Source organism: Rhipicephalus sanguineus, chromosome 8 (assembly GCF_013339695.2).
Source record: "Rhipicephalus sanguineus isolate Rsan-2018 chromosome 8, BIME_Rsan_1.4, whole genome shotgun sequence".
NCBI classification, from domain to species: domain Eukaryota; kingdom Metazoa; phylum Arthropoda; class Arachnida; order Ixodida; family Ixodidae; genus Rhipicephalus; species Rhipicephalus sanguineus.
The window spans coordinates 46,926,510-46,940,604 of NC_051183.1; the positions used below are offsets into that span (position 1 = coordinate 46,926,510).

The 14,095-nt window shown below is 42.4% G+C and overlaps 1 protein-coding gene across 3 annotated transcripts in view; it reads left to right on the forward strand.

Moving 5' to 3' along the window:
- The window catches only part of LOC119401819 (uncharacterized), a 215,171-nt gene that overhangs the window by 94,002 nt on the left and 107,074 nt on the right, over positions 1-14,095 (forward strand). For all 3 annotated transcript variants that reach the window (XM_037668810.2, XM_049418149.1, XM_049418150.1), the window contains exons 17-22: positions 4,607-4,647; positions 6,380-6,411; positions 6,768-6,812; positions 7,460-7,561; positions 8,614-8,710; positions 12,282-12,360. In XM_037668810.2, the coding sequence (XP_037524738.2) occupies positions 4,607-4,647; positions 6,380-6,411; positions 6,768-6,812; positions 7,460-7,561; positions 8,614-8,710; positions 12,282-12,360 (396 nt within the window). The remainder of the gene's footprint in view (positions 1-4,606; positions 4,648-6,379; positions 6,412-6,767; positions 6,813-7,459; positions 7,562-8,613; positions 8,711-12,281; positions 12,361-14,095) is intronic.

Sequence of the window (14,095 nt, forward strand, 5' to 3'; positions counted from 1 at the left end):
AGAGGGTAATACATAGCATAGCCATGTACAATATAGCAAGGGGTGGGAAAAGTGAGGAGGAGGGGAGTGCCACCAGCTGCGCTGCTTCGTCAGTCTTTGAACCCCTAGTGCATACCTAACCCATTTTTAGATGCGAAGCAGCTTATGGCGGAGTTCAATCCGGTGGTGGTGTGCGGCGTGACCACCCTTACTGCGCATGCGCAAACCCTCTCCATACACCTCCTCTCCCTTCCCCCTCTCCCCTTCACCTCTGAAACGCGGGCTCGACATGCCGAAACGCTGCTTCACATCGCCTCATGGTCCCCTTTAGCGAGAGATGGTGTAATTTTTTTTTAGTTATTGGATAAATTTTTAGTGGTTGGAGAACCCTGCAATTAGCCGTATAATGAGCTGGCAGGGTTTTTTCCACCTGCATGACACGCAGCCATCGGAACTATTTCTTGTTTTGCTTTTCTTTTTTTGTTATTGTATTGTGTTGGCTGGCACTTTAATCAGTGAGTTTTCTGAGTGGATGGTAAGCTTTAAGATAGCTAATTGAGTGAGTTGGAATATATTCATAGTGGCCAGCGCAAACAGGATACAGGAGACACACACATAGTTCTGTTTCCTGTTTGCACTGGCTATCATAGGTATGGTGAGTTTTAGTGGAGCAACGTCTTTTAACCTGTGATCACTTCTAATGACCTAGCAGTGTTGTTCCACTGTTATTTTTCATTGATGGTTGGTTCCCCAGAAGCTCACTGATACTAGCCTTGAGTAGACCAATTACCTTTGCCTTTTTCGAGCCTTGGTGACTTCTTTGGGACGTAAACAGCCATAAATGTGTTCTTAGGGGAGTAGATGTGAAGGCTAGTATCGCAAAAAGGAGCACAAGAACACTAGATTTAGGCCGTCTGTGTCTAGTCTGATAGGCTGGGCTTGTTGCAGCTGATAAGTAGACAAATTTTATGTACAGATCGCAGATATGATATAAAGGCATGGAAGCTGAGCATTCCAGTATTTGGATTGGTGCCTGCACTGTGAAAGAAAGAGATATACAGGTGTAACAAGAGAGATCTAGTTGCATGCACATTTGTAAGGACACATAAAGATGAAAAATCCTAGTTGCAGGGCATGTGCTGTAGCAATATGCACATTGCATTTTCATTATTCTTTGGGATAAAAAAATTATAGCTAGAGCAACAACCAGTGTACAAGCTAATATATAAAGCCACCAAGCGGAAAGCATAAAAAGGGCTGGAACAGTAGCAAACTTGACAAATTGGTAGTGGTTCATTTTGGAAAAAAGCTGGCCGATTAAAGGACAATATTTCGGGGAGGTTGGAAGGCTGGACCTGTACTGTCTTTCATCCTTACTTCATTGTTAATTCTACACCAGTTTTTAAAATAGAATGGAAGAGTTAGCCTCAGTCGACAAATGAAATGTTGTTGTCTAGTGTAGTGCTATCTGTCTTCAGCATTCTCTTGCTTTGTCCGATCACTGCTTTATATGCTGCTGTATATCACTGCTCTACGCTCGTGTGGGGAGGCTATCCTTTTCTGTCTTTACCTGTCAATCAATGACATATGTGCTGACTCATGTCAATCACTGTCAATTAGACAGGTTGCCTGCTTTCTGACCTGACTGAAGTGTTGTCATTCTCTCTCTCGAACGCACCATCAGTGAGCCACGATGTGCGGTGACCTCGGGAGAGACACCGCCACCGCGGCACAAACGACGCGATTGGCCAAAGCTAGACTACACCACCCGGCGAGCTAGCCAATGGGCAGCTGCGTTTCGCAGTGTGGCTCACGGCAGCCTCAGAGGTTTGAGAACGAACGTCTCATGCTCGTGATGTAAACGTATTAGCCACCTCTGCTTTAGTGTCATGTGGTGCATGTGCAATGCACACCATTCCCTCCTACCAGTCTGGTGCATGCTCTGTGTGGCTTTCTTTTTACTGATAGCTGCATGCTGCTTGCAGCAACTGTATAGCTGTGAGGACGAAAGCGAAATTGATCGCTGTGCATGGCAGTGAGTTGACACTTCTGTGCACTCTATCTTCTTACCCATAGTGACTATGCCAACAAATAATTTGTTGCTGTATGAAAAATAGGAATATTCTTGTTAGCGTTCTTGTAGAAATATTCGTAATATCAAAATGTTTTTGCCAAAATAGAAATAGCAATGTGTGAGAATAAGAATATTCTTAACGATATTCTTTTACGGATATTCTTGATACAGGCATATCCTTGTCAAAATAAGAATGTGTAAAAATAGGAATATTCTTGCCAATATTCTTATAGGGATATTATTAGTATAGGAATATTTTTATCAAAATTGGAATGAAATGTGGGAGCGTTATTCTTGTCAGTGCTTTTGTAGAATTCCTAATATAGGAATATTCTTGTCAATGTTCTTGTAGGAATATTAATAATATAGGAATGTTGTTGTGAAAATAGGAATATTCTTGTGATGCCTTTCTCACATCAGTGAGACGTCTGCACATGTACTATGTGATTCGTATGTGCACGTTCAGCCCGTTGATTGTTTTGAGACAGCCATGTGTGCATGCATCTAGAGGCACGAAAGCATATAGTGCTGAAATATGTGAATTTAATTCCTGTGTTTGACTGCTGCTACAGCCTGTCAATTGCATTGTGCATGGTAAATGCATACCGCAAATTTACGGCAAATCGGTATTGTTCATTTAAAATGGCACGACGACAATGCTGTGCTTTGCCGTGCTTTTCTGCCAAGAGGCATATAATCGCAAAACATTAATCACTGATATTGTGATGGGCTCGTCTGTGTCCCAGCAATACGAATTAATCGCTGCTTAACTTTGTACTTTTGTGAAGTAGCATGAATATGCTGTGCTATAGGTAAATACAGCTTGCAGTGACAGAAATGGGCGTTTTCAGCTCGAAAGCATGATACTTTTATCAAGCAATGCCAGTCTCTCTAGGCATCAAATTTAGGCATATTTTGTGGTTGCTTGTTTTTTAAACCTTGATACTAATACTATAATTACATATGTACTGCTGTGATTTGGGCTTTTTATGCAGCTTGTTACAATGAGTATGCTTGAATGACTCACTCTGTGTGTCTTCATGCTTGAAAAGATCTATAGTACTGTTGTTACCCGTGCTTCTCACATATCTTGCATAGCTGTTGTGTGATTGCGCCTAGATCTGTGCATGAATAGGCTGTAGCGTTTGCACTGGCTGTGGGGTTGTAAACTGCACTTGTTTTATTGACGTAGTACTGATTGAATCTATTCTGTTTTGTGTAATTTAGGACCAGGTATAATTACAATTCCAGCCACACTGAGGGCCTACTTTCACTTTGATTATGCTGTTTTGTTGGATTTGAACGAGTACTCTCATCATGTTTTTTTTTTTTTTACTTTTGTTTCGTGCATTTAATGAAGATCTGTTACCTAAAACCATAAATAGAATGATGCTACATCTTAGTGTCCAGAATTATACTGCTGAAGCTTTCGGTTTTGTTTTCCTGAAGTTATTCTGCATTCTGGCATCATGTGCCAGAAGGTAATCATGTGGGAGAATTATATATTTCAGCATTGTAGCACTTGTTTCAGCTTACTCAATTGCCTCTTGTGCTGTTAATCATTTCAACTAATGTAGCTAATGTAGCAAATGGTGATCTGGAGGCCACCATTTGCTCGTAATCATATTGTGGGTTTTGGCACATAAAACTCTGGAAATTACTATTAGTGAGTGTCAAAGTACGACAATGTGCTACTTACATGACAGCCTTGTTGGTCATGAAGTCATGATAGAGTATTAACCTCCAGCAGTTTGAAACTAACTGTAGAGAAGCAGTAATTTACTTATGGTGCTCTTAAGCTTGGCAGTATCTCTATATGGTTTTGAGGTCCTGGAAGCTTTAATGCTGGAAATAAACAGTAAAGAAAAAGTATATGGGCAATCCTTTAGAATCTTGTTTGAAACATTACTTGCCACTTTTGTGCAAAATAAGTTTGAAGTGTGTTGCGTGTTGTAATGTCACGCAGCTTCAGCACAGTCTATCATAGCCACTTGGTTTGCTCGCTATGATCGTTACAGATGGTACTACAATTTGCTTGTAGTGGAATCGAAAGTTTTGGAGTTGTGCCACGGATTCAGATTCTATTCTGGACAAAACTGATAATGCATAATAAACGCGGTAATGGACCAAACCCACCCTAAAAACATTTCCTCCGTGAAAAATTTCAGGGAAGATCGGCCAGCAGTTTAGCTGGAACATTCATTACACCTGGTCGTCGTACTTTTATCTAGCCTTAACGAAATACGTTGGGGTCTGTTGTTTATGGGACTGCCAAGTTTGTACATCAGGACAAATTGCAGCCTAGTTTTGATGCTAAGGCCTTGGCTTTCCCGTCGCCAATTCACTTATGCAGCAGAAGCCTAATATTATGCATTGGTCTACCTAATGCGTCATGCGAAGCACTCCTGTGTAGTTTGTTTTCAAAAAATGTAAAGTTAGCAGTTAATTAGATGTTTCCCTCATTATGGACCATAACGTACATATTTCAAGTTCTGTGTCTGATGCTTGCGTGCTCCTGTAAACATCAGTGGTCTTGTACCATTCATTGCGCAGGTTGAATGATGAAGCCGTCAGGGTCTTGGAATCGCACGCCGGTGAGTTCAACCTATCAGCATTATTCTTTTACATTGTCACTTATAGCGTTGCTACAGTTGCTATACTCCAATTAGTTCAATAGCCAACACTAGAGAAGCTTACATGAGTAGTTAAGTCGCAGAAATCTCGCTCACATGTGCCTCACATTACAGGATTCTGTTCAGCAGCGCTTCATGTAGGTTAAAGGGACATTAAGGGGAATTATTAAATCAGTTTAGAGAGATAAGTTATTCTTTCGTAAATATCAGTTTCACGATCTTAGGTTAATTATGAGAAAATGAAAGTCATCGTTCCATTCTTGAATTTTGTGGCGAAACTTTAGGCCTTGACCCGTCACTGTGACATCAGGAATTTCAGTTTTATTGCGTATTTCGGCCACATTGCTTCGATGAAGTTTTCTAAAACTTGACATGGTTTAGACTTTGTGTCCGTCAGAAAATAATATAATTTTACCGGCGAAGGGTTAGGTAGGCTTTAGCAGACACTGTCAAAATCTGACGTCATGACAAGCTGGTGCGGCAACTTCAAGCTGGTGTCGCCACCACTATTTTCTTACCAGGTGTCTTCTCACATCAAGATTGGTGCTTTCAGTATTGTGAAATTGTAATGTGCCAATATGAGAAAAATCTTTTTATTAAGTGTGAAGCATTTCAGGGGCCCAGCTTGTCGTCCGTGCATAGATCTCATGTAGCGTTGTCACGCTCACAGTAAAGCGCTCAATACAGGCCATAACAAGGCTAGCAATGCTCAAAACCAGGTTAAAATGAACAAGTTCTAAAACAATATAATTAACAGAAATAACCAAGAAGTATTCGCAATGATTAACTTGAAACCACTAAAACGCTTCGGAAACATGCGACTGACACCTGCGCCACACAAGAGAGGGTGCCACCGCCTCGCCATCCGCGCGATTGCTCCTCCCACCGGCGCTTCTCTGGCGCATTCGTCGCTACATCTGAAGGGGGAAACACCCTGACGGAACTCACTGCAGACGACACGTATCTCAACTGCTGTAACAAGCAGGAAGTCGTTAAAGCGCAGCAAAAAGTAGCGCGCATGTCGCACACCGAGTTTGCGAATCTCCGTAACAAGATTCTACTCGTGCCGGGGAAACCCTACATGCTTACCTCAAACATTGGCGTCATCGACGGTTTGGTAAACGGAGCAGTGGGAACTCTACGAATGGGAATCGCTGGGTGCCCGTGCTACGCACTTCCTCAGGTTTCACCGTAGTGGAACTGCAGAAGGTTTTTTTCTTTTTAGTGTCTCTGTACACTGTATGTTACAGCTATGACTTGCACACTCTGAAAATACAGCTAAACACTTTGGGAATTATTTTTGTCACACAATTGTCTATCTTGTGTGCTTTTCCTTGCTTTGATAACCATGCACCTCATACTTCCAGGCTATAAGTTGTGTGCAAGCTATCAGCTTGACAGATTTCTTTATAGGAAAATAGCATGCACAAAGTTAAGAAAGGGAACACATGCAAGCTACATGGAAATTGTCATTGTGGACAGGAGGATGCCCCAAGTGGTGCAGCTGTTTTCAGAGTTCAAGTGGAAAGGTTCGCCACATAACTTCTGCACCTAATGTGTGCAGTTGAGGCAGGTAGTCATTATATTTACAGCACATTTTATTTTTGTATTTGAGGACAGCCATTTATGGCCACCCTCAGCTTGAAAATTAAGTGTGTGCGTCTCTAAAGAATTTGTTTGCATTGTTTTTCAGGGGCTGCATCTGTACTGGCTCTGGCACAACAGGTATGTTGGCTATGCGTATTCGAATTGTACAACCAGTGGTATAGGTACTTAACACCTGCTATATATGCTTACCACGACAGTGGGGAACGTTATTTGTACTTCAGGAATACGTAGCCTTCTTACAGAAACTTTGCAAACTTAGAAAAAAAATCAGTTGACCTTTCTTACTGTAGGAATCGATCTACAACATTCTGTGTGTTGAGTGAATCATCTGGTTTGTGTAGATGATAAAAAAATTTCTTTGCTTGCTCGAGTCTCAAGTTGAATGGTAAACTTGTAGTTGCCTCTGCTGCTGAAATCCGAAAATTCCAATTACGTATCTGGCTTTACTGACGTTTCATTTTGGCTGCTTGCAGGACAGGCAGTTGGTGGCGGCCCTGGAAGATGCCAGCCCAGAGTCCGTAAGCGTTTTGAGTGCCATCTAGGAAGACAGCTTAACTGGCCTGACAGTTTCTCGTGATGTTATGGTCTTCTAGTGTTACCCTAATACTGTCATGTAGAACATGAAGAGACTTCATATTTCAGTCATAATTGAACACCACTCCCCCTTCTCCTAAGTCAGCATCTCTTATAACGTTATTTAATTGTATCTTGTTCATAAAAGTGAACCGGAAAAAAAAAAAATCTGACCCTCAGTTACTTAATTTATCTGCTAGCTAGTATTCCAGGCCTGTATAGGCCCAAGCAGATGTATAAAACAATACAGTCACATTACTGTTCATAAGATGTAGAGATGGTGTTGCAATACTAAAAAGCTAGATGTTTAGAAGTGATCTGCTGTAACGGTTTTAGACAATGAAAGGCTAGAATTTTATTAACGTTGTGGTGTATACGATGACAACTCAATAAAGATAAGCTGTTGAAAGCTCGAAATAAGTCTGGCTACTATTACAGAACAAACTGCAAAATGCTGAAATGAGGCGGTGATAGTGCATCTTAAGGTGTTTGTGGCTGTGTCATGGCAATTCTGGGAATTCGGGTTGATGCACATTTAGGTCGAAGTGCTGCGTTGTCAACGCAAAACTGACGTGCCATTGACGCGTTGCAGGCGTACTCTTTTCCGGAGGACGTGGTCCGGGAGCAGATCCAACTGGAACTGCAGACACTCAGGGCACAGATCACCAAGAGCCAGGCAGTGCTCACTTACCTCGTAAGGCTTTTCATTATCCAAGAAGCTTCGATAATATCTACACTCTCGTTTCATCTTTGTTAACCTATGGCTGTATGATTTCTTATCTGTGTTATCATAAATATGCTCATTTTCCTTATCTGTCATGCAACGTTTATTTACTCTTCCTTTTCTTATCTTGTTTTCATACACGTTTACATTTTATGTATATTTGCCTTGTAAACACAATTTGCTCCTGTAAATACATATTTTGATGTAGGCTAGCTACCAGCTTATGTTAAGGGTCTAATCAGTGTTTTGCACTTTAATGTACTGTAGTAATGGAACTTGTAATAGAAGATGAAAGACGAGGTATATATTAATTGTTAAAGATTCCGTACAAAGCACTTGTACGGCAATATCAGGGGGCCGCCCAGTAAACTATATACCTGAATATAAAAATGCCTAGACACCTTAACAAAGAAAGGATTACTGCGGTAATGACTATTGGAGAGACCTGTAGCGCTAAGGCAAAGATGACATAGTTGAGCACCTGTCTTGTCTGTTGGCTCTAGCTTAGCGCTATAATTCCCACTAGTCAGATACAACTTAAAAGGCAGGAGAGGCCCCCCTCCTAGATGACCAACGCGCGACAGCTCATTGCCTTCGCGTCTAACGAACAAGTTTCACTCGTGTAACGACTAACGAGTTTCGCTCATGAACTCTGCAGCATTCACCGACTTTCCGACTTATGTTGTCAGTCCAAATTTTCACTTATCGATGCAGGCTTGTGTGCATCCATCTTTGAGGTGGAAATAGGCCTCCCTTCTAAAGTTGTATCTGACCCTAGTAATGCTTGTTGCTGGGCTGGTTGGTACATGCTCACTGGAAAACACAGGGACGATGAATGCAGGCACACTGCATCCATCATCCTTGTGTGTTCCAGCAACCTAAAGGGCGCCTTTTGTCTCATCTCCTTTCTGTGGTGGTCGCCCGTCTTGTGTGTTAAATTTGTTGCCCATAGTCATATATAGCAGCTAACATGTTCAGACTCTTTCAAGTGAGCTGCTGATTATGTTTTTCATGTTTTGCAGCAAAGCCGGGGCTCTAGGGTGCCCCTGCATCCATCGTCTGAGTGTGCGACCATTGACCGCAAGGCTCTCGTGTCGCACCGTGGCTACTCCGAGGAAGGTTAGTCGGTTGCTTTTGGAACATTGCCACTCCACTTTACCGTTGCGCTGTAACTCGCATCGCAAACCTTGCCGAATTTATCGAATATGCTGTGCTGTTTTCATGCATCTAAATTTGATTTTATATGTGGGAAACAGCCTGCAAAGTAATTGTTGGGTAATTGTTGAGTGCCAGTATATGCAGTAGAACTCCATTCATACGCTTTTTTTTTAATGCGGGAAAAAGGCTTACTTTCTCTTGGCAACAATATCGCAGACCTTGGCACCAGGAAATTGTACGAAGTTAGAACGTGCCGAGGTTTTACTGTACATACACTAAAGGGACACTAAAGTGTAATACTAAACCAGTTCAAGCTGGTAAATTATTCTTCCAAAACTTTATCGTCATAAATATTGCCATCATAGGTTAATTATTAAAAGAGGAAGTGAAGGTTAGTTTCATTTTTGATTAATTATTGAAAGAGGAAGTGAAGGTTAGTTTCAAGTTTAAATTTCATGTTGGAAATTCGGCATATGAATTTTTGTGTATTTTGGCCAATTGGTTCCGTGAAATTTTTTCAAACGTGCTATGACTTTGTGTCCCTTAGAAAGCAATGTAAATCACTTTTTAAAGTTTTAGCAAGAAATGATTATGTAGGCTCTAGCAGACATTGTCAAACTCTGATGTCATTGTGAGCTGTTGTCGGAACTTAGAAGCGGTGGCACCACCTGTGTTTTCTTCTTGCGCATTTTCTCGCTTGCCAAGCACCTTGTCACGCTAAGAGTGGTTCTTTCGATATTTAAAAATGTAACTTACTAATATTCAGACCTCATTATAAACAAGTAGCATTGGGACCATAAAATAGCTCGTTATATCGGATATTCTTTGTAACAGTAAAGATAAGTCTGATTGTCAAATGTGCAATGTGGCTTCAGTGTGAACACTACGTACCAAAATGCCTTATACCACAAGAAATGCCACACAGGCACAAGAAATAACATTCAGTAGTTAAGGCATTAAGTTCCTAAATGACATTTTTTCGACGGAGCTGCCACACGTCTGAATTTATGCATTTGGCCTGATGATGTTGATAAGTCACTTTGAGTGAGCAATTTTATCGCACTATAAAATAGGAACGTGCATTTTTGCAAATCTAATCTGCATTCAAGGTTAGTGGAATGTAGAAGTAAGCATACTATAGTTCCATTAGCTTGAGTTTGTTCCAGTCTTTTACAGCATTGCAACCGACCGCAGCAACTTCGGCCATTGCATGTTGAATCTGAAGCCTGGAATCCAACATGGCGCCTTTCATACTGAAGCCTTTGCAATCCTGATGTGAATTTTCCTATAGTGCAACTAGGGAATAACACGAGATTACTTAAAAGTAGTGTCTAAAATATTTTTGACTCGATAGACGCTATTCCAAATGTTTTATGTGTACTGCAGTGAGCAAGCTTTGGTGTCGAGAGTACACATTTTTCAGTTGAATGTGTTCTGGCGAAAGCATAGGTGACGAATGGTAATAAGGCGAATGCCATTTGACTTGTCCATGTGGCACTGCTCAGATGGCCTTAATTCTTAAAGCATTAGGAAGTTAATGCCATTTTCTGTGCCTCTGTGGCATGGGTATTATTCCAACAGTAAAATGTGCTTTTTTCCGCTGGATGACCAAAATTTTCAGATTTGTTACCACACTTTTAAAGAAATTCTTATTGTCAAAAGCACATCTTTAAAAAAATGTTGTGAATTGTCTTTTAATGTTTATTTTGCTTTTTGTTCTATGTTTTGAGTTTCGAGCCTCGTGCGAACCAGATATTTCTTCTGATAATTGATATCGCAGTGGCTGTCGCGTCTTTCGTTTCGCTATACACGAGAGCACGCCTGTCTCGCACCCAGGCTGCTGGCGTGCCGAGCGGATACTCTCGCACCAAGATGCCGGGCTGACCAGGCTGCCGAGGCGCGAGCTGGTTGCACCAAGTAAACAGGGCAAGCTGCAGTTCTGAGGATTTAAAGTGCGAAAAAGTACCCATTCACGCCGCTTCAGTGTATAAGAGCTCGTCTGGGCACTACTGCGTCGTCTTTGGATGCCAAAACAAGCAGTGCAACAGGAGGATATTACTTAGCGTTGTCTGCGACGATCACAACGCGCCACGGGAATAGTGCCGGTGCGGTGTTTTCAGCTTTGGCCCAAGTGGACAACTGCGATTCGAGCAGAAAGAACTAGAAGCCGAGTGAAAATGCGCGAGTAAGTACACTAACTGCGTGTATTCTGCAGTGTGCTGCCCACCTATTTTATTTTACGAACCTAATTTGCGTGACACGCAGCTGGGTTGAAAGCAAGCGCAAGCTTTGTGTGGGGGTGCACTTCATACCTTTGAGCGTTTCCTTTGACGAAAATGTAGTGCAAGGTAGTGCTTTCAAGCACAAGCAATCAGCATGCTTTGCCACTTTCAACGTAGTATTAAGCTGTAGTGCTTTTGATGCAATCCACACCTTCGAGATCTCGTCTTCAAAAGGTAATAAATGGTACGGTGTTCCTCAACAGCTGGCCAGAATCCCGTGCTTTAATTTCGGTGTTTGATCTCCCCAGATTTATTTGGACACAACGCATCCACCTGGACATAATACATATATTGGCACGTAAGTAAACAGTACTCGCACCAGTGTCCTTTACATCGCAGGCGTAGCGCTAGCTCGAGCTCAACTGGGCTTAATAGCAGAGTTTCACTTGTAAAGCATCATCGTTACAAGATTAAAATCGCGCAGATAGCTTCTGAAAGGGATCGATGAACGATACTGCAGGCGATACTCCCGATAGCACGCTTTTGTGAGCAAGGTGCATTATTGTAAGAGCTCTCGTAAAACAAAAATTACGTTCCACGAAACTACCTGTAAAGCGTACTCTAATTATTACGCGTTGCATCTTGAAATGATGAGCTTTCACAAAGCTTTGTGCACAACTTGTAATATGGGGCAACAAAACATCGTTTCACTCTTTTGCGAGCTGCACTGCAGTTACGGTTCACGAGTACTGCAGCGAGGACGTTTTTTTACAAATGTAACAGCGTACGTAGCTGACTAGGTTGGTTCCGCAGCCTGCTCAGCACGTACTGTATACATTGTAGACTTGCATGAGCAAGGTGTTCTTGATGTTCCAATAAAAACAGCGAAAATGTCCAGGCTTGAAAAGACTCCAAACACGCTCTCCAACGGGCTGAGTTTCGGGAGTTTCACGTTTGCTCTGTGTAGCGTCTGCTGGCGTGGCAGCCCACGCATGTTGTTTCGTCGCGTGTGCGATAGATGGCGCGACGCGCGGTGCCAATATGGCGATGCGCGTGGAATTCGCTGTGTTCTGGTCTATAGAAAGAATAAACATTGCTGAAATGAAGCGTGACCAACCAAAATTTGTATTTAGTTTGCTATGACCGATAATTTGCTTTATCAGTGTTCATTATAACAAGGTTCAACTGTGCAGAAAAACAGTTTTTCTCTTTAGTGTCCTTTAGGCTTTCAGCTTTTATCTCTTGTGAACTTGAGTGTTGTGAATAGATACGTAAAAAGCGAATGCAAAATGTTGGCCTTTTTTCGGCAGGTGTCCATCCCGATGACCGCCACTACGACACCTTAGAGACGCACCGTTCCAGGAGGCCTTCAGGTTGCCAAGCTTGTGGGTAAGTTGGCCTTCAGAGTGTGCCTGCCTACTGCAGTGGACTCTCAGTAAATGGAAATCAGCTAAATGGAAATGCTTCTTAAAGGGAAGCAAAGTGGAAGATTGGGCCAGTTGGTGATTCATGATCGAAGTATACTGCGCAGTAGACAACAGCGCGGTAGACGGTCCCAGTCTTCTAGTTGTCCGTGTTGTCTACCGCGCAGTATACTTCGTTCGTTCTTAAAGGGGCACTGCAACACTATTTCAAGTAATCATTGAATGACTACTTCAAAGGAGTTTATTGCCTCGCGAATCGACTGCCACAAAAGATTTTTAGAATCTGTAGAGTACGAGTGGAGTTACAGGGATTTGTTGCATGCTTTAAGTGCGTTCTCCCTCCTTTTGTACGAGCGAGTGCGCTGAAGGCTACGCAGGGAGGGAAATGACAAGTGGGCAAGAACATGCATACCTTCGTCAGCGCGCGTCATGATCTTGAGCTCTTTTTTTTTTCGTTTTTTTAACTCGCGGCTTACCTTAAGTGTGATCGTGAGTATGCTGTTATAATTCTATACTATGTTTATTTCTAGCACTATAGAGTGCAGTGTAAGCACGTCATGGCACCCTGCAGCAGCCACAACTACAGTAAAAGCTCGTTAATTCGGATTTCACAGGACTGGAAAGAAATGACCGAATTAACCGAATGCCGAATTATCGGAAGTATCAAGAAAGCAAGAAACGTCTATTTCATCAATGAATTTTCATTTTCTTGATGAATACGTAAATCCAGCACTTATTTTGCATAAGAGCAGTGTAGAAGCCCAATTTTCGTCATTCGCGACTTTGTTCACAATGTGACTGCGGCTCAAGAACCCCGTGTCTTAAGCCGAAACGTGCTCGAAACCCAGCCCTTATTACGTTCTGCCAGCACCAACCACGTGCACGTGAAGATATTTTTTTCACCCAAAAAATGGCCGGCAACTGATAGTTCATCCATCACAATGTAGCAAGCAAAATTTATGCCAGCATGGGGACTGCAGCTGAAGCTGTTCATCTTCAACAGTTTCCACCATGTTTGAATTTTGTGACATTGTTCGCGCGTTGCCTGAAGTCAAAACGAAGCTACTGAGTACCGCACCTGATGTAGACGAAACCGTGGTCGCTAAAGGCATTATCCACGCAGTTCTGAAGGCACACACACAGTCTACGTCCAGTCAAAACAAAGCTCCTGAGCACTGCATCTGCTGCTGAATAAATCTGGCCCGTAATGCACAATCATGGATGACGACTATGACTACGCAGTTTGAAGCATGCAGTGAAAATGAAACTACTGCTTGTCGCAGCTTTGACCCCAGACGCTGAACCTGCGACCTTCGAATAACGCGTCCGATGCATTACCACTGAGCTACGGCGGCGGTCATCCCCTCGTCCACTTTATGGGGTACTATACATGTGCATTTAAACCTAGGAGTGTTAGTCAGCGCCGATTGCTTGGCCTGCATCACCTGGGCATGGTGCCCTCTATGTCCGGGCGACATGGGAGGCTGCATGTCAGGGCCACCCTCGGACCACCCTCGCAGACTTTTCACATGCGCAAGAGTAGATTGGCGTAAGAACAATGGACTGTAGCTTTTGGTTTTCGCTACATTACAATTTTAGATTTCGAAGAGCCGCAAAAATCTTTCTCAATTTTGTAAATTTCTCAATTTAACAAAATAATTTCAGCATCCTTATCACTTCGTTAGATAGAGCTTCAAATG